The sequence below is a fragment of the Nomascus leucogenys genome, chromosome 4 (genome assembly GCF_006542625.1).
Source record: "Nomascus leucogenys isolate Asia chromosome 4, Asia_NLE_v1, whole genome shotgun sequence".
Lineage (NCBI taxonomy): Eukaryota > Metazoa > Chordata > Mammalia > Primates > Hylobatidae > Nomascus > Nomascus leucogenys.
The window spans coordinates 15,873,450-15,894,075 of NC_044384.1; the positions used below are offsets into that span (position 1 = coordinate 15,873,450).

At 38.9% G+C, this 20,626-nt stretch overlaps 1 protein-coding gene across 2 annotated transcripts; it reads right to left on the reverse strand.

The window, feature by feature from the left end:
• Positions 1-4,088: 4,088 nt before the first annotated feature.
• SERPINB2 (serpin family B member 2) lies at positions 4,089-20,288 on the reverse strand. Of its 2 annotated transcripts, XM_003264316.3 has the most exons (9): positions 20,221-20,288; positions 17,895-18,152; positions 16,376-16,552; positions 12,606-12,725; positions 10,766-10,894; positions 10,138-10,255; positions 6,096-6,238; positions 5,411-5,575; positions 4,089-5,078 (listed from the first exon to the last, which is right to left on the reverse strand). In XM_003264316.3, the coding sequence occupies exons 3-9, from the start codon at positions 16,541-16,543 to the stop codon at positions 4,674-4,676; spliced, it is 1,248 nt and encodes a 415-aa protein (XP_003264364.1). In that variant the 5' UTR covers positions 16,544-16,552; positions 17,895-18,152; positions 20,221-20,288; the 3' UTR covers positions 4,089-4,673. The 2 variants fall into 2 exon arrangements, with proteins under 2 accessions (XP_003264364.1, XP_003264363.1); XM_003264315.4 differs by lacking the exon at positions 17,895-18,152 and having other exon boundaries at positions 4,094-5,078.
• Between the last annotated feature and the right edge of the window lie 338 nt (positions 20,289-20,626).

Here is a 20,626-nt window from a genome sequence, read left to right on the forward strand (position 1 = left end):
ATCCTTTCTCTAGTCTGCTAACAGAATATTTGGCATGGTTTTCCCAGGTAGTTTTTTTTTATAAAACACAAATAGAAAGCTTCAAATTAGTGGAATAATAATGATCAGTGAAATAGAAAATATTACTGAATTATTTATTTTTGTTGTGTCTGTTTTGTTTTTTCTAGAAATAGGGTCTCACTCTGTCACCCAGACTGAAGTGCAGTGGTGCAATCATATTTTGCAGCAGCTTCTAGCTCCTGGGCTCAAGTGATCCTCCCACCTCTGGCCTCTCAAAGTGCTGGGATTTCAGGCACAACCCATCATGCCTGGCCTTTATTGTAAACCTGTTAAAAATGGCTCTCGGTTACTATGTGAAAGGCACCCCGGAAGATTTTCTGTTCTCATTTGGAGCGTTGGTGTAGAACCCAGAGCATCACTTGAATGAGTGGGATGTCTGTTTTCCCCACTAGCAGGGACAAGGGTTTTGGATCAAAATTTTAGACACCATTATTGGGTCGGATGTTAGTTCATCATTTTCTGGTTCTCTTTTATTTTTCCCGGGGAATGCTTTTTCACTCCTTATTTATTACAAAAGAAAAATAACAGGCCATTTGTTTCATTTGCATGTGTATGGAGGAAGGGGGGGCAGGTCATTGGGAGAGGGATTGGAACAGGAAGACATCTCCAGGAGGGATTAAGACAAAGAGGGAGACTCTCTATTTATAAAGTATTTTGTAGATTTTTCTCACGTAGTTCCTGTTTTTCTCTTCACAGAGGCATACTTATTTTCTGGCAAGATGGCTCAGACTTTAATATTTGAATGTTGATGTGGAACCCAGAGCAGAGTGGTACTCTGGATTTCACGAGGGAATGAGATATGTGCTAGAAAGTTCCATGATGCCTGCCCAACTTTGCACTGAGCAGATATGATTATCCAAGGATGCCTCCAGGACTGCTATTAGACAAAAGCATCATATGGCACCTCCAGATAGAAGGACTGCTCACCTTGACTGACAGCAGTCCACCACAGTGACTTGGGCTGCAACACCACCCAGCATGAAGACTTGCTTGTGTTGCTTGTGTTATAGTAAAGGCATCAGTGTAGATTTTGTGGATTTATGCAACAAATGGTTTCATCTTCCCTAAAGTCAAAGATTAAGTTTTATTCCTTTTTTCCCTCAAAACCTTCTCCAGATTTCTTCCTCACTTCTTGATTAAACCCCCTATGTATTAGGCCGTTCTTGCATTGCTGTAAGGAAATGCCCAAGACCGGATAATTTGTAAAGAAAAGAGGTTTAACTGGCTCACAATTCTGCAGGCTGTACAGGAAGCATAGTGATGGCAAATGCTCAGCTTCTGGGGAGGCCTCAGGAAGCTTATAATCATGGCAGAAGGCAAAGGGGGGGCAGGCATATCATATGATACAAGCAGGAACAAGAGAGAGAGAGGGTTGGGGGAGTTGCCACACACCTTTAAATGACCAGATCTCATGAGAACTCAGTATCATGAAGACAGCACCAAGCCATAAGGGATCAGCCTCTAGGATCCAAATACCTCCCACCAAGCCCTACTTCCAGTATTGGGGATTACATTTCAACACGAGATTTGGTCAGGGACAAATATCCAAACTGTATCACCCTACGTATAGGTATACTGCCTACAATAGGAAAATCATAGCTGTACGTTATTTTGTTGCCTGTTGGGGCACTGGGAAAGAGAAAGGGGTAATCATATACTAAGTTAATAATACAGTATTATTAGAACAATTTTGTTTGTCTGTTGTTTTTATTTATGACCCTGTGTGTATACTGCAATATGCACATATATTACTAGTAAAGACAGAGAAACAGGAACTAAGTGAATAGGCAACAGGAGTAGAAGGAAGACTTTTCACTCCAGTCTTTTTTATGATATTTGATGTTTGGGCCATGTGAATTTATTAGGTATTCAAAGAATTTGGAAACAGAGAGAGGAGCATCAGATGCATCAATATTATATTAGTAGGAATCTAAAAGAATAGAGCAGATCAAATGGCGCCAAGCAATTGAGTAGATAATGCCTGTCTTAGTCAGTTCAGGTTGGTATAACAGAATACCATAGATTGTGTGGCATAAACTACAAACATTTATTTTTCATGGTTCTGGAGACTGGTAATCTGAGAGGGGTATTTCCACATGGTCAGGTTCTAGTGAGGGCCTCTTCCTGATTCACAGATGACTTCTTTCTTGTTATATCCTCACATGACAGACAGAAAAAGATCTGGTGCCTAGAGCTCCTTATAAGGGCAGTAATTCCATCATGAATTCTGCCCTCATGACCTAATCTAACCCTAATTATCTTCCAAAGGAACCATCTCCAAGTACCATCACATTTGGGATTAAAGTTTCAACATATAAATTTTGGGAAGATATATTGAGCCCATAGTGATGGCTGAGGTTTCCCAGAACTGAAATGAGATATAAGTTTCCAGATAGAAAAATATGCTGCTGAACAGCATAAGCTTTTTAAAATATAATTTTAAAAATATCCTTCATGTAACAAAATATCAAAAAAATCAAAAACAAAAAAATGAAAATTATAAGGAGCAAGAATTATCTTAACATCAACTTTCCTATCAACAATTTTGGGTACCAAAAAGACAATAAAATCACACCCTCAAAGTGCTAAAACCAATTGGAACCCAGAATTCTATATCCATACTCTAACTCAATAATGAGAGTGAAATATGGATATTTTAAGACTCATGATAATTCACAAAGTTACCACCTACCACCTTGCAGAATTATTAAAGCACACAGAGAAATGAAATTAAAAGTAAGTAGAAGAATGCAAGAAACAGCAACTCTTAATTTTCAGGAATGTCTGATTAGAAGAAATACACCATTATTCAAGCCTTAAAAAGTTAGCTGAGTAATTTTCTGTGATTCATGTTTGACCAGCTTAGAGTGAGACAGTTTTATTACTGACAAAGATAAGAAAGATCGTAATCACTAGTATTTATTAAATATTATATATGTCAAGTATTCTTTTAATTGCTTGATATATATGAACTCATTTAGTCATTATAGCAATATGATAAAAGCAGTTTTCTCTTTAGTTTTCACGGAGAGAAAACTGAAGCACAAAGAAACACTATGGTTGGCATGTGGTGAAGCTAGTTGTAAGTGTTACAACTGGGATTTGGAGGCAGAGTCTAAGTCTTGAGGCCACTTCTTTAGCTACCGTGTTCTAGTGCATCAAGCATCCCTGCCTGCCATCAAAGGGAGTGTGGTACATTTCCAGGATCCAGCCACACTTCTGCAGCCAGACTCTGTTGTTCAGACCCCCAACCTACAATTTGCCTTATTTCTCAGGTCTTCAATTATGTTCTGCTCTGCCTCTGACTCACTCAAAGGCATTCACTGCTATTAGAAACAAACACCCTTAGAAGGAGCCATCTTATGTTTCCCCTCCTGCTCTTGCACCCAGCCCATCTCCCATCTTCACTGCTTGCAACTCTCAGCTTAATGACTGAGGCCTTCTTCTGTGTCTGGACCACTGGACTTGGTCATTAATCCTGTTAGGTAACAGCGGTACCTTAATGGCACCGGTTTCGGGTTCTTCTCCCCTCCTTGACCGGGCACTGTCTGAACCTGCCAAAGGAGGGCCAATCAGAAAGAAGCATCTCCCGCCTTCCCTTGGGCCTGCCCCACGTAGGCCCAAGGGATATAAAACCCAGCACACCAGCAGCTCTCTCTCCTGCGCGACCTGACCTCAACCTCTCCAATAAAGATCTCTTGGCCATACTCGGTGTGGTTTGAGTTTGCCGGCATCCCTTTCAAATCCTGGTGTCCTTAATGTTTAGACAGTGGTTTCCCCAAAGGACTCTAACCCAGACTATTCTGAATTGCTATGTCTTTGCTGCTGTGAGAAAGCAGCTCTAACCCATTTTTCATACAACCCCATCCCACTCACCCTCAACATTGGGTCTTTTTGAATGAAGGTGGTTATGCCCTTGGTTCCTTCATCTTGTCTATTTTCTCTGAGTTCTCACAAGTGAGTCATGATGCTCAACTCCTAGGAGTCAAGGTCTATGATCTGCAGACCTAATGAAATGACAACAAATGTATTGTTGTTTGGAAGCAGGTTTATTTATTATATACTTGCAATTGAATATAAGATACAGACATATATATGTGGTATGTATTGCTAGAAATGCACATAACATATATTTGCCTATTGTTTAATTTTTTTTCCAGATATTTATTATAGAAGGGCATGGAGGGATACCTACTTATTCTTCATTATGAGAACAAGTAAAGGCATTTTTTAGATAGGAAATTAACTGATCATCTGTTTCTATAGCTTTATTAGCTACATTAAATAGACAGTGAGCAATAATTTAAAAACTCACCATTATATAAAATAATAAATAACAAAGTAAAAGTTAATGTTATAAAAATAAACTGATAGTAAGGAAAATCTAAATGGGCATGATCCCATTTTAGAAGACCAAATGATTAATAGGGTTGTCATGTTATAATAGACAATTGTCTAATTATTTCCGTGTTTTTATTTATTGTGTAGCAGAAGTTGTTCAGAAAAACAGAAATACGTAGAAAACATCTCTAAATTTTTGGCAATTTGAAATAGCAATTCTGAGGCACACAGCTCATCTACAAAAATCTTTTGCAGAAACAGCACGCTTAGTTTTAGGGTGAGGAAAATCTGCCAAAAAATAAAATGCACTTGGTTATTTTATGCATAATAAGGAAAAGAAAAGGATGATCTGCCACAAACTGTGGGCCTCCATGACCTGTTCTCCCTGTCATAACACCTCCTGTACCAGCGGCTGCTTCAGTGCCCTCCTCATTCACATCCACCATGGCTTGGTGGAACACTTCAGAAAGAAACAGGTCATTCCTCTCCGACATCCCTGAGAAATTGGCCTGTCCCTTGTTGAAGGCATCCTCCATGCCCATGCTTCTCAGAATGGATTTGAGTTCATAATGCTCTTCTAATTTGAACTGGGGTATGTATACCTCAACATCATCTTCAGCCATTTTGTCTTTGCTGGTCCACTTGCTGAGTTTGTCATAGGTTATTTCACTTTCCAGCTGCAAAGCAAAACAAAACAAAACAAACAAAAGAAAATACAGCAAGTATTAGAAAAGAAAGAAAACAACTTTAAGTCTAATATTAAAAATCAATGACTTTACTATATTGTGAGAGGGTGATATAGAAAGTTAACAGATTGGTCAGATTTTTACAAGAAGGTAACACGTATGACATAGTTAAGGCTTTGAATGAAATGTAGAGGCATGCCATATTTACTATCAACTGTTTCATATATTTCCATAAGAAATTACCACACCATTTGTAAGGAGTATATATTCATCTCACAAAAGGTAGGTTTAGTCCCAGAAACTTAAATATCTGAATGTCTTACCAGCTCCAAGCCAGTGGACACATCGGCAATTTCATCTGGAAGCAACAGGAACATGCTAACATCTCCAGCATATGGGAGTTCTAGAATCTGAGCCTTTAGGTCTTCTATATATCCAATGTTTAGCTTTTCACGCAAGTACATCATCTGTACAGCTGTGCGCTGAGTCTAATATTGTTAAAAGGTAAAATATGGAAGTCGATTATAAGATATCAAGAGATTTACAATTCGACATAAAGGAGGATGAGTTCTAATTTAGTGTTGGATAAATGTGATTTTTTTAAATCAACAAAATACATTATTTGTACATCCTTACAGTGGGTACTCTGATGTTATTAGCTTGTTCAATTTTATACCCATTATTTAGTAAGATGGACAACAATGGTAATGACAACCATAATTCTAAAACACTTGCTTAGTTCTTATTATGGGCCAGGAACTGTGCCATGTCTCAATATTTACAGCCCTTTGAACTAAGTGGTAGAGCCAACGTTGGAGTCTGGGCATGTGTAATTAAAAAGCCATGGTCTTCCCCTCTACCTATACTGTTTTAAAGAGTCAATCAACTGTCCAACATGCATAACTTCTAACTAGCAAGTCTCTAATGAGCAGTCTCTAATTTTTCTGTCTGTATCTTGTCAAAGGCCCTAAAATATATGCTAGGAAGATGTATTTTGTTGTCTCATACCGAGTTTACACGGAAAGGATAAAGCCCATTTAGTTTCTTCTCAAATGGAGTTTTCCACTTTCCTTTGAAGTAGACAGCATTCACCAGGACCATCCTGGTATCCCCATCTACAGAACCTTCAGGTAACAAGTTTGGGATTTTGCCTACAGAAAACATAACATATATTTAGGTTTCATAATCAAGAACTGTGAAATTACTTACTGAATCTTCTGAGTAGCCATCAAACTAAATTCGTCAAATTGCAGAGATGTTAATCTTCAAGCTAAAGTTTTTCTTTAGATTTATTTAAAGCAAAATTAAAATTGAAACAAATTTCTCAAAAGCTTGCAAAATCCAAGAAAAAAATGAAGAAATAATGCATTTAAAATTTAGACCTCCTATCAAATTTGGAATGGAGATTTTCACTTCCTTTTATATTGTTTTCTCAAAGCTTTGCAGTTGAAAGTTACTCAAATCAGAAGGAAGTGAAAGACAGGCTCTTAGGGAATATAATAGTGCCTTTCCAAAATATATCATATACTGCTAGATCTGGTCTAGACAGTCTGAGGATCTGACTTAGTCATTTATTCAAAAACATTTTTTTAAAAATATGCTAGACCTAAATTAAAAGTAGTGCAGATATAAGAGATGAGAAAGGAAGAATTATCCTGGATGAGCCTAGAACACTGGGAGAGACATTCAAAATCAGTTGTGAAACCCTGTGTGATAACTTCTGTAATTGAGCTAAATAATATATTGAGTACTATGATCATACAGAGAAGGGAGTGAAGGAGTAAGTCCGAGAAGATTGACAGAAACAATGACAACTGAGTGTGGTCATTTAAAAAAAATGAAATTGGTTTAAGAAGCAGTCTGTTTATAGTTAGTACTTGCTCTGCAGTATTCCAAGCATCAAAATACATTATTTTGCTACTTATTAGGTGGGTTTTATTAGTGTCATTTTATGCAAAATGACACCACTAGGTTAGCAGTCTTCCCAACGTTACAGTGCTGGTAAGCTTGTAAAAATTCTGCCTCCACAATCAAAACTACTAACAAATACAAGGCTTTTAACAGATTAATAGGTCAATGTGGTTTTGAAGTAGGAGGTGGGACCTGACTCTGGAGGCAGGGTTTAGATACCAGGCCAAATTGAGGGCTAGCTAAAACAGGGACCAGGGACAGGGTGGAAGCAGTGTACCATGTCAGTTTAGCATTGTAATGGCAACACCTTGGAGTTACCATCTCTTTCCGTGGTAATGACCTGATGGCCCAAAAGTTACTCTCCCTTCCCTAGAAATTTCTGCATAAACTGCCCCTTAATCTACATGTAATTAAAAGTAGGTATAAATATGACCCCAAAACTGCCCTGAGCTGTGCCTCTCAGCACAGTGCCTGGGTAGCCCTGCTCTGCAGGAGGAATCATGGAGCTGTAACACTGCCACTTCAATAAAGCTGTTTTCTTCTACCCTACCTCCAGCTCACCCTTGAATACTTTCCTGGGTGAAGCCAAGAACCCTTGAAGGCTGAGCCCCACTTTGGAGCTTGCCTGCCTTGCATCAGTTTCATCTTCAATGTATTCATTTAATATATACATTCAATATATTTCCCAAGCTATTAAAATTTTTGGTTAGTATTGGGGTATAGTAATGTTGTGATATATATGATAAAACTAGTATTTGATCATAACATGATGAAACAGACAATTCTCTCCAATTCTTACAAAAGCTGGTAAAACTATCTGCCAAAATAGCTGCTTGGCATTTTGGCAAAATAACTGATTGACTTACAGCCATTTAGCACAATGCCTAAAGAGAAAAACAATTCATGACGTTGTTTAAAGAAAGCAAAACTTCCATGTGTCTCTTTAATTTTGCTCTCCATTTTTACTTGAACTTTTATTGCTTTAAATCATCTTTCTCTGCTTCCTTTCTGTCAGTGGTCTGTCAATATTTTAGAACAGTATTTCACAAATCCACACTGAAAATCAAGAACTAAAAGGAAATCAATTATTTTCAGATAAACAAATAAATATATTTTGTTGAAATCCCATAGAACTTAGTTTATGTGCATTTTCCATTGTGGTAACTAATAAAGCAAGACACCAAACTATTTCTTGAAACAATGTCTTAAACATCAGAGTTAAATGAAAATCCTTAAAAAAATAAGTTATTAAAATTTTTAAATATCCAGTTGAGGAATTCTGGAGTTAGACTAAGGATCAGAAGAAGAAGCAACCCTGGCTTTACCACTACCAGTGGGATCTTAGGGGGGCCGGCTAATCCCCTGGGAACATGGTGCTCCAACCACAAATTGGTCAGATGGATAGGAGCTCTCTTAGGATATTTCCAATCCTAACAGATCATAAATGAATGAAATACGCAATTCTGAATTCATAATCATCTCTATTTCTTAGAAATACATTTATATGTTATTATTCAGCAATTGTTTACTTAAGGCCTACAACTCTACTTGGAAATTCAGAAGAATGAAGGATTGTCACTGTCAGCAAAAAACTGTGTAAATTTTTGTGGGGACACAGGACAAGTGTGACATACTGGCCCTACCCAAAAATAATTAGAGCCTGAGAGGAAAAGCAAAGCAAACTAGCAAAAATCAGTTCCATAATTGTTTAAGGCCATATATGGCTAACATTAACATGACTTGTGAAGCTGAAAAAGCCAATGAGGAGACGAGAAAAAGAAAAGATCAGGAAATGATTGGGAGACACTTCCAGGAAAGAGTAAGACTTTGGCTGCAATTTAAACTGCAACTTAAATCCTGTAGTTGAGGCATCCTCAGAAACAAAGTCTAAAGGCAGCAATGAGTGTTCATGGGAGCTCCAGGGGCCAGTGGTAGCCAAACACAGTCAATTGGATTACTGAGAACTCGAAAGTCAAGGTAAAGAATGAGACCTTCTCCTGAGGACAGTAGGAGGTCACTGACAGTTTTTAGTGTGGGAATAGCATAATAAGTGTGTTGCATCACCTCTTTAATTTCACCTCCTTCCGTTGGCCCCCCACACTCCAGTCAGACCAGACTCTATTCTTCTCCTTAGGTTTACCTCTAGACCTTTGCGTGTTCTGTGCACTCTGTCTGGAAACCTCACCCCAGGCATGCGCCCTCCACCTGGCCGGCTCCAGCCTGTCTTCCCAATTACAATTTAAACATTTTTAAATCCAGTCAGATGCCTTTCGTGTGTACGCCCACATAGCGCCTGTACTTCTCAATAAAAGCGCTGACTACTACTCTATAGCAATTGCCAACATGACTGAATGCCTCCTCTATAAGCTCTATGGTGGCAGGATTTATCATTTTTATCTTTATCTCCATGTATAGTTTCTGGCACATGGTGTGTGGTGGATAAATATTTGTTGACTAAGTGAATGAACTTAATTGAACTTAACGAATGAATGAATTTAATGAATAAATGATTTAATGAACTAAATTACAATGAATAAGTGATTCAATTAAATAATTTATTTATTGTAAAATATACAAAGGGAGGCTGGAGCCTGTGAAAGAATTAAGAGCATGAGTTAAAATGGTAGACACGACTTAGGTAATCAAGGAGGGATGAAGCAGAGACCAAAAAATCTTGACAATGGATTGGCTTTGAATGGTGAAAGAGAAGAAAGAGTGAAAATAATTTTATGATTCTTCCCTCCTCCACTGCCTGTATTCTTTATAGCTCACACCATTTACTAAGCTCAAGGTCAAGCCTTGTTTTCTTTTTGTCCACAGTGGGCACAGACTCACAATTATTTCAGTGCTGGTATTTCCTATTTTGAAAGCTTCTGCCTCCTTTTGTATTCTATCCTAAAGCAATATCCAAAATCAAATATTTAAGTACTAACCATATGTCTTCTATTAGTAGGCCTCAATTATTTCTTCTCAGTTAAAACACCACTGAGCTAATCAAGAATAAAGTTGCATCCACCAAAGTAAGTAAGTTGGACAAATTGTAAAGGAGTGAGGGCTAAGTTCATGGATGGAAAAAGATTGATCTTTCTTCCAGTTTTCTAACTGGAAAGAAGAAAAGAAAATATTTTCTTGGTTTTACCTTTGGTTTGAGTCTTGACCCAGGAATTAATCTTTTTTCTGGCTTCTTCTGCACATTCTAGGAAGTCTACTGCCTGGGGTTCTGAGGAGTAATATTTCTGACAGAGTCGAATATATTCCTTTTAAAGCAAGAAAATGATGGTTACATAAAATACATACCAAACAAGCCATGGCGTAATTGTGAATTACGTTCTTCCTATTGAGATTAGGAGACTGGGGTAGGGTAGGAGTGGAGGTTGGCTATGGAAGGCAGGTGCTGAAGGGGGAAAGAGTGCAGACCCACTTGTCCACACTCCCGCCCCAACTCTATCCACCCTCTTGCACTCTTTGCATTATAGAGACAGAATAAAAGGAAAGAGGTTTGATTTGGGGGATAGTGTCTCTGGAAAACAGTTGCATTTGTTTTCCTGATTTATGACTCTGCGATTGGGACATTTGCAACGGGAAGAGGAAGAGGAAGAAGCCCCAGAGGGTACAGGAAGGGCAGCTGTTATGCAAGGCCAGCCCTAGGGAGCTGGTGTGGAATTTCAACTCTGCTTTTATGAACTGTAGAATTGCAGAGAATTGCTTTGAAAGTTACTTCATTACTTGTTTGGGATCCAGCCATTTCAATTACAGGTTTCACTTACTTCCCTGAAGCTCGCAGACTTCTCACCAAACAGCTTATTGACACTTTCCAATAAATAATCCCCTGTGGATGCATTGATTGCAGAGCTGAGAGAGCGGAAGGATGAATGGATTTTATCTGCAGCTTGTGCCTTGAACAGAAAGAAGGAATTCTCTCTATATAACACAGGACTACTAAACAAGATAGTTCTTAAGCCATGATAATAGTTTTTGAATACAATCATGAAATGCTATATTAATACATACTTTATTTTTGGTACTTTAGAGGAATCTTTGAGAAAATTATTTCGATAAGGATGTGGTACATTAAAACTAATAGGGTGAATTTTAATTTCTTTCAAATTTTGCTGCGTCTATGGATTGGATTTAACCAGGGGGTGACCAACAGCCTAGAAGAAAGGCCCCTTTTCAGTTTCCTAAACTTCAAGGTCTCTAAGGAATTTTTGTTGTATTTATAAGATGGATAAGTTCTGGGGATCTAATGGACAGTATAATGACTATAGTTAATAAGATGGTGTTCATTAATAGTTATAGTTAATAAAACTGTTTACTTGAAATTTGTGAAGAATATATTTTTTAAGTGTCCTCACTATACATACACACATACATACAAATAGTAGGTAATTGTAGTGATGGATGTGTTCATTAATTTGACTGTAATCATTTCACAATGTATAGGTATAGCAAGTCATCACACTGTACATCTTGAACATGTACAATTTTTATTTGTCCATTATACCTCAGTAAAGCTGGCGGGGAAGAAATGTTGCCTTAGTAATGATCTTACAAAGCTCATATAGCTTCTCTAGATACCTATTTTATGGGGCAAACTATGCAGTGGAAAACATGGGTTTTAGAAAACCACAACAGTGAGTGGTTATTTCAGTCCTCAACCTGAAGTTTGTAAGCACCATGTCAGACACAGGGCTTGGTCACAGCAGCAGCCTGTCCTAGGGCAGGGCACAGAGCCCTCCTGATGGACTGCCCAGGTACTGCAGAACACCTGGTGGAATCTCCACATGATCAGGGTCCTGTCCACCTGCTCTAGCCCATCATTCCCTGGGCAATGGGTAGAAGGAGCGTCAGAGTGACCAGGAAGAGAGCTTTGGGAGATACCTCTTCATAATCTACCTCATAAGCATGACTGTGGAAGTTGGTTACCAACAGGAGCAGTCTATACTCAGGTTTTATAATGTAACTGGATAGCTGACATTTAAGGAAATGGAGTATTGAGGAAAGGTATTACTCCCTGAGATAGCAGATTGATTAATAGATAATATAGATGACAGAGAAGATAGATGATAAATAGATGATAGATAAAACAGATACATAGATAGATAGGATTGATAGATGTATGATAGGTAAGATAGATGAGAGAGATCAATGACAGATGATAGATTAGATAGATAGAAGGAAAGATACCTGAAGGTCAGTGATTTCTCATGCAATCATTGGGCCCGGCCTTTCGCCATTTCTCAATCGATTGTCAGTCCCTACCCTCTCTCCTCTGGAAATCCTTATCCATACAGGTGTATTCTAGGAGTCTCTACTGTGGATTTATAATAAATTACACATACCTCACCAATGACAGAGAGGCGTGAGAGAATTTAGAAATAAACAGGCTTGGCCTAAAACTCATGAAGTCTGGATTCTGCCCTGGCTCGTCTCTCGTTATGGGTATCACCTTAGGACATGTTTTTCTTAATGACTCTGAGTCTTAGTTTTCTTTCTGTGAATGGGGGAGGGTATATTCGCTTCCTTCCCAGTCTAACGCTGTGGCTTTAAGACAGGAAGATTGCAAAAATAAACTACAAAAGAAATATGGACCAATAAGTCAGATACCTGCAAAATCGCATCAGGATAAGTACCCTTCTGGATCTGCTGCATGAACCCACAGCTGGTAAAGTTCTCTGGAGTCATGGGGGTAACTGCATTGGCTCCCACTTCATTAAACTGAAGCACCTGCAATCAGAATTAGAGAAAATGGTTACACTTGCCCCCGGATTTACTGAACTTTTAAAACGGATGGCCATCAGGTGGCTCTAAAATGGTCCTAGATCTTTTCTCTGCCCTTATACACGGGGAACAAGCATAGATACTCAATACTCTTTCTGTGTAATATAAAAGTATCAGCCAACCTAAATTTCCCTTATAGAAAACAGCATGAGGTGTTTTAGATTAATTTATATCCTGGCCATTTTGGAAAACAAATTGTTATTATGAAATGATTTAAAACCTCTTCCCCAACTTATCTAAATTATATCCAACCAATAAATGGCCTTGAAAAAAAAATGCCAGTATTTTGAAGAAAGTCACAAGATTAACTCAGAACCTTGTGTGTCTCTCTCTTTTCAGTGGCCTTATACACAAAATGCTTTCAATCTGTCAAAAACTATAAGCCAGAGTCAGCTAAGGCATAAAACAGGTCATGCAGCATTAACGGGGTTCACCTAGAATATTTACACATACCATATTCATACACAGACAAATTAATGTCCATGTGAGGGACAAGTTGGTCTGATGACACCGTGAATCTCTTTGTATGGTAAGTAGGCAGTTTCGGCTGACACGGGGAAGCCGGCAGCAAGGACTGTCCCCTCTGAAGCTTCCTCAGATCCCCTTCCCACAACACTGCTGCCTGCCTGCCTTGATCTGCCAGTCTTAATACCTGCAAGCTGGCCCTGCCTCCCAGCCACCCACCCCATCCAACCTCCTTGGGAACCCTTGGTCCTGCAGCACCTCCCTATGGGGTCTCTGAGGAGAAGCTGATCTGGTAAGTGGCTTGATGGTTGGGGTACTGCTAATGAAGTTAATTAAGGCAGCCTTGTCCAGCAAGTTGGTGAATTTCTGGGCTAGAAGGAGAGGTGATAGGGTTTGTGAGGTCTTTTTCTGCTCTTTGAGTCATACATCGTAACTCCCGCCTAGTACTCTCTGAAAACAAGTGGTGCAACTCCGCCCTCACATAAAAGAAGAATATTTCCTACAACAGCTTGGCTGGTTTTCCTCTCTTCCAAGGAAATTGACCCTTAAATCAGGGTTCTTTGGGCTAGCACTAAAGGCTTCCTGAATCAGTGTTAAAGTCACTCAGGAAGATGTCCCTGCAAAAGTGGGACTGTGAGCTGCCCCTAGTCCATGCGAAGGCCACGGAGAAAATAGTGAGGCAGTTTGGCCTAGATGGGTCTGTTGTCTCACTATAAGGAAAAGAGCTTGTACCCTAATTCCCACAGACCTATGCCATCCAGGAGCTTATTCCTTTTTATGTATTCTTTTCTTTCACTACAAATGTACCACTTCTAACAGCTACAGCAATTCTCAACTGTGTGGCCTCTTCTTGCCCCGATTCCCTCATCTGTAAAATGAGTATGGTAATCATCATACCTACTTCATAATATTTTGTCTTATATGAGTAAATTTATAAGAAGTTCTTAGAAAGATGCCTGGCTAAGGCACTAATAAGTATTGGTTGTTATTACAGCGACTGCTGCTAAGTGCCTTACATAGTATCTCTAATCTTCACAACTGTCTTGCATGCTACACATTTTTATTCCCATTTTGTAGATGAGAAAACCGAGATGCAAATGGTTTCGATGTCCTCACACACACGTAGTAAGGAACAAAGCCATGACTCAAACACAGATACGTCTGTCCCCAAAGTCTGTGCTTCTTTCTCCAAGCCAATAAATGTCTTTTTCTTTTTAATTGGGAAGCAATCATATTAACATTTGAATTTCAAAATCTACACATGCAACAGAGTTATAAAAAGACTATATATATAGAGTCTCAAAAAAAAGACTATATAGAATCCTCGCACAGTCCCAAAGGCTTAAAGCACTTCTTAGATACAGAAAAGCTGTCTTGTGTCCAGAGCGATCGTTTTATTTTCCTCTAGTACCAAAATCAAGATCTTTACTTTAACAACCCAGAGCACTTCATTTAGCATTTGCTCCCAAAATATATTGCTACTGATTCCTTTACATTTAAAAAAAAAAAAAAAACCTAGGCCAGGTGCGGTGGCTCACACCTGTAATCCCAGCACTTTGGGAGGCCGAGGCAGGTGGATCACAAGGTCAGGAGTTTGAGACCAGCCTGGCCAAGATGGTGAAACCCCGTCTCTACTAATACAAAAATTAGACAGGCATCGTGGCAGGTGCCTGTAATCCCAGCTACTCGGGAGGCTGAGGCAGGAGAGTGGCTTGAACCCGGGAGGCGGAGGTTGCAGTGAGCCAAGATCGTGCCACTGCACTCCAGCCTGGGCGACAGGGCAACTCCGTCTCAAAAAAAAAAAGGAAAAAAGAAAAAAACCTAAGACCTGATGTTTCTAAAGTTTTTGTGCCAATTTACTATCTTTATTCTTTCAAGGCAAAAAATAAAAAATAATGGGGAAAGAATATTGCAAAAGACTACTTGTGTCAGGGAGTTGAGCAATTGAGTTTTGTTGTAAGTCTCGACGTTTAAGCTGTCACAAACACAGAGATTGATTCACCCATCCCTTGTCTTCCTGCAGCAAGATTGGCCAATGCTCTCTCTGTGAAACTTCAAACTTCAAATGAGGCCCACCTTACATAGGTCACCATGTGCATGGAAAGAATGTATTTACACTCAGGTACATTCTCGTGGGAAACTGGAAACCAGCCGGTGGCATCTTGGTGTGACTGCATGCACAATGCGTGCTTGTCCTTAAAACATTTAATGTTAATGTTTGTGTGTGTGAATGCAAAGGAATGTTAATGATATCACGGTCACATCGAGGTCACTAACCTGGGAAATAACATGATCACAAGAATTTTGTATGTGCTGAGTGTCTATTGCAGTGACGATTGCAGTGTATAATTGAAGTAGTCCAGCATAATTTCAAGGGCCCAGACTCAGTGGAAAGAGTTTCCTGACTGAGTCCGTGTCCATTCACCAAGGAAGGCAGGCAGTGGCCTTGCAGAAATCCCTCATAATGATGTCGTGCATCCCATTCACCTTGGTTTTCAGGGCTGGCCATGCATAATGCCAGGTCTCATTCTGCTACCGTGACCTCACAGGCATGACCTTCTGCAGCTACAACACTATCCATGCATCCTGTGGGTATAGTGAGCACCACCCTGGTATGTTTTTTTTTTTTCCCCTTTGTGATACTCTTCTAACATTATTAGGAGGAATTCTTCATAGGAATAGGGAACAAACACCACAGTGGCAGAGTAATTGGAAGGAGCCCAGGCTAGGGGTTAGGAGACAGTGGGGGCTTCACTGACACCACCAGGGCTCTCATCTGTAAAGTGAGATCTGTCTTAAAACTGAATGAGATAATGGGTACAAAACACTAACTTTGAAAAATAAGAATATTATATTATTAAAATATAAGATGTGGTCACTCATAACTGTTTCCAGCCTTGCAGGCTATTCAACTCCCGTATGCCTTCAACAGCTACAGTTGAGGGATCTGGGGGCTTGGCTGTCTTATAGATTTGAATCTAAGGAATTTGTGTTGTAAGGATCAGTGCTTCATTACCTGTGATGATTGCTGACCTCCTGAGTCAAAATGTCTTTAGCATAAAACAAGAGCAGTTCTCCAATTCCATTCAGGAACCACTCGGCCTAAATGTGGAGCTTCAGCTCGAACTCACCTTGGCCATCTGGTCTTCGGTGCTGCCCCTGGAGCCCATGTAGGCCATGGCCATGGTGGACGAGATGCTCCATGGGGAGAGGAAGAGGTTCTGGGTGGGGCTTGCTTTTGCCAGATGCTTGAATAAATTGAGGGCAAAGAGTGTGTTTGCCACACAAAGGTCCTCCATTGTTTCAATCTAGAAGCAAAGACAGGAAGAAAAAAACAGCTCTGAAACATAAGGTAACATTTTGGGTGAGGTCAGCACAGTAGGACAGGCTGCACTCTGTGTAGGGACAGATTCCCTGTCTGTTCTTCCTCATGGAACAACATGAGGCAGGGCAGGGACAGCTTCATGGACATACCACCTGTGCAGCCGTAAAAAGCCCCTTGTTTAGCCAAATGCCCTCCTACTGCCATCTTGAAATTCTTGATAATTTTAAACAAAAGGTCCACATTTTCATTGTGCACCAGACCCTGTAAATTACATAGCCAATCCTGAGATACATGAAGTGTTTTGTACGATGAGCAGTGACACCTTGTGGCATTCCATAGAATAACAATGACAATATATAGGGACAGGAGTAGGAATTGAAGCCAGATAGGCAGACCCTAGGATCTTGCTCTCAACTTCTATGCTGCCCCCACAAGCACAATGCACACATCCACACCACACACACTGCCACACAGTAAGATATACACATATTGAAATGTATGCCACCTGCATACATACCTTGTTGCACCTGGTAAGACGGTCAATCTTCTTTCTACTTTCCTGCTTCTAAAGTGACTTTGACTCATTGTTTGAAGGTTTGGACTTTCACCCAGCCCCTATCCCAGAACCCCTTCCCTACATGCACCACACATACCACAGCCTTACTAAAAAAGGCTTCCTGTACTGGGGAGTTCATTGCTGGGAGGACTAGAAGACACCCTTCTTCTGCCACCCCACCAGGTAGAAAGTCAATGCCAGGTAAGATTGCAGGGATCATCCTTAATCCCAGGCCTATGAAACTCATATATACACCAAGGTATGAACCATCTGAGACCTTCCCTGACCTCAGGCTCTGCGGGCAACTGAATGCACGCTCACACCCAAGGTGTGTGTGTTTTTTGGTCCTGACCGATGATTGTCTTTCCAGCTGTATGTTTTGCTTTCATCATAGCTTGCAACATACCCGATAATTATCAAAATACATAAATATACCAAAAAATGCTGATACTGATCATCCCTCAGGAAACCTTCTTATGACAGTGCCTTCCCAGAACTGGGGAGGGGCTGGAAGTACCCAGGAGGAAGCATGTCCTCTGGCTCTGGTCTTGGCTGTCTACACCTGTGGTCTCACACGGCAAGGCTCTCCAACAAGGACCAGTGGTCACTTCTTTCTTGTGTGAACCCTTGGTTCATGAACTCTTTTTTTTTTTTAAGAAAGTGATTGGAATTTATTTGTATTAAAATGTCTCATCTGGAATACAACCAGACTACTTTATCAAAACAAAAATAGTAAATTAAATAAAACATATCCCTAAAACTCTCTCACCTCCTCTCCTCATTTAATCTTTACAGAATCTGTATGAGGTAGAGGTGATTCTCCCTATTTTATAGATTATATCCTGATGCCCAGAAACATTAAGTAACTTGTATAAGGTCACACAGCTGGTAGGTAGCGGAGCAGGGATTCAAGCCCAGGTCTGTCTAAGGAAGCCCACTCTTTCCAGTGTTCCACATTGCTTCACTCGGTGATGCATAGCTTCACTATGAAGTGTAAGAGCTTAAGCAAGTTGTAGTGCAAGAAATGCTAGAAAGAGGAAGTCAAAAGAAAGAAGTAGTAAACCTGTAATTCTACTAGAAGGCTTATTACGAAAAAAAAAGTCACTTTTTTTTTCCCTCTTGCTTCATCATAGACACTAGATTACATTGGATGGCTCAAAAATTTGTTCCTCTTCCTCTTAAAATTTAAAATTGTCTTCATAATTAAATAGATTTATTGTATAGATTTTTAAAATTAATTATCTCATCTTTTGGAAACAAATTGAGTATTAATAACATAAATAAAATATTTCTCGATCCCCATGTAAAAAATGTAAATAAGAGATCAGAGCCAGAAAGGTAAATTTAGACTTCTCCCATACCTAAATACATGATTCTTTGTAACAATTCATACTGGATTCTTTGTAACAATCCACATAGTTAATAACTTTGATTGTAAAAATATTTAACTCTAAAGACAAACTATCAGAAAGTTCTGTTAATACTAAGTTAGAATTTAAGGTAACTTGATAAAGAAAAAAGTTAATAAGAACAGAATCAAATTTTCCTGGATGTGTTTACTTCTTTCAAAAAAATAGTTTCAATTATATTTTTAAATAAGGTGTAATTACATTTAATGTAAAAATAATATTTGATGTCTATATGGCAGTTACCAAATTCCTTCAGCTCCCTTTTTAATTTGCATAATTACCTGTCCAGTAAGGCTTAGTAATTTCTGTAATATGAATGAAAATATGAAAATAGAGATTGCACAGCTGGTCCACTTCAGAAGCCTAGACTGGATCACAGACTTCTGATTCCAAGTCTAATGCTTTCCTACAAACTTTTCAAATAAGGTCTGAGAGTTTCATAATTTTAGAACTCTATGAAGGCACCCATATGCAGTGTTTCCTGACTCTCAGATAAGGCCATACTTTATGTTTGAATGAAAATCTTTCAAAACAATGCAAAATTGAAGTCATGGAGTATTGTGAAATACCACAGCCTCCTGGAACAGGTATACCTGTTGTGAAATTTTAACATTATAGTAATTTATATGATCTCATTAATATCCAAATATTGTGCTCTTAATTAAGGTTTAATAGTATTACTGGGATGAATTAATGGGAATAATATGCAGGGCTGGGCTTCCTGGTGGTGCTTGTGTTGGTTCCTGCAACACAAGTTGACAAATGCACCACTGAAACTTGGCACAGGGAAGGAAGAATTTGGGAGGGGTCACCAGGCACACGGCCATTATTGTCTCTCACCCTATTGGCCCTGGATGTTAGATTGGAGTTTGCTGTGGCATTTAAAACAAATTTTGTTTACAATTAGATAGTGGAAATATTTTGAAATTGACCAAAAAAATTAATGAGAACTAACAGAAAACAACAGTTTCAAGGGAATATCTCATCAAATACTGCTACATTTCCCCCAATAAAATTAAAAGCAATTTCTCCTAGTTGATGGCTTTCATAATGAATAAGTATCTTTTTATGGGGTATTAAGTTATTTACTGAACCATACTTCAGTCAGCCCTGCAACTACTTTGGCTGATTATTCTCTTTCACTAAATTGACCCATTATTGAACTAAACTCAATAAACATATTGTTGTACTAGATTGATCCAGCCCAAATTGCTACTTAATTTTTGCAGTTCCTGCTTTTTCATTTAAGGTGCAAATGAAGTCTTCTTTTCCTATTATTTATATACAATGTAGAGATTACATTCAATTGCTTAAATGAAAATATTTTAATGTATCTAGTTGTTTCCATCAAATTTAGTGTCAAAACAGTAGCTAGCAGAGAATATATATATTCTAACCTGTTCAATAAAATTGACATCACAATCTGAGTGTACATTTTGTTTTGGTTAATGCTACATAGGTATTTGTTGGCCTCTGAGATTCAAAATTAAACCTTATAAATTTAATTCAAATCTTGAAATAAAATATTTTCAAGTAAACAACTAAACAAGAAAACACCACTTAAATTTTACTCTCCCTCTACAAACACCCCACATCGAAACTTTCAATCTATTAATACCAGCATGAGGAAAGAGAAAACATGAAATCCTATTTCCCATAGAGATGGCATGGAAATCATTGAGGTACCTGGTTGTTCTCTGGTTAGTCTCTGAGTTGCTGTCTGACGGGCAATGCTCCTCTCTGAGAGTTGTTACAGTTCAGACATGGTAATGACTGGTTTTATACAGCTTTGCCCCTCCCACATGGCATTTTTTTTTTCCCTCTCTTTTGATCTGTGTCCTTTGAATGATTCAACATTTTAGTCAGGAAGACATCATTAGAATAGAAATACTTGTTCGCAAAGGCATAGTTTAAGAAATTTTGGGGGAGGATGAGGTCACTCTGAAACTTAAGAATTTGTCAATATCTACACATGCCTGTCAAGATTAACTAAAATCTGTCAGCCCCAGTTTCAAGATTTCCCCCACTATACTTGTGCTCAAGGATAGTATCAAATTCTACAATACTTCTTCTAGCTTTGGACAGCCATGGC

What these genes read in the sequence shown, in the direction of transcription:
- SERPINB2 (XM_003264316.3), bottom strand. Translation starts at nt 16,543, where the DNA reads ATGGAGGACCTTTGTGTGGCAAACACACTCTTTGCCCTCAATTTATTC. An exon ending in CCGAAGACCAGATGGCCAAG is followed by an intron (nt 12,726 to 16,375) that starts GTGAGTTCGAGC and finishes TTCTGATTGCAG; the next exon opens with GTGCTTCAGTTTAATGAAGT. An exon ending in AGTCTGCGAGCTTCAGGGAA is followed by an intron (nt 10,256 to 10,765) that starts GTAAGTGAAACC and finishes TTGCTTTAAAAG; the next exon opens with GAATATATTCGACTCTGTCA.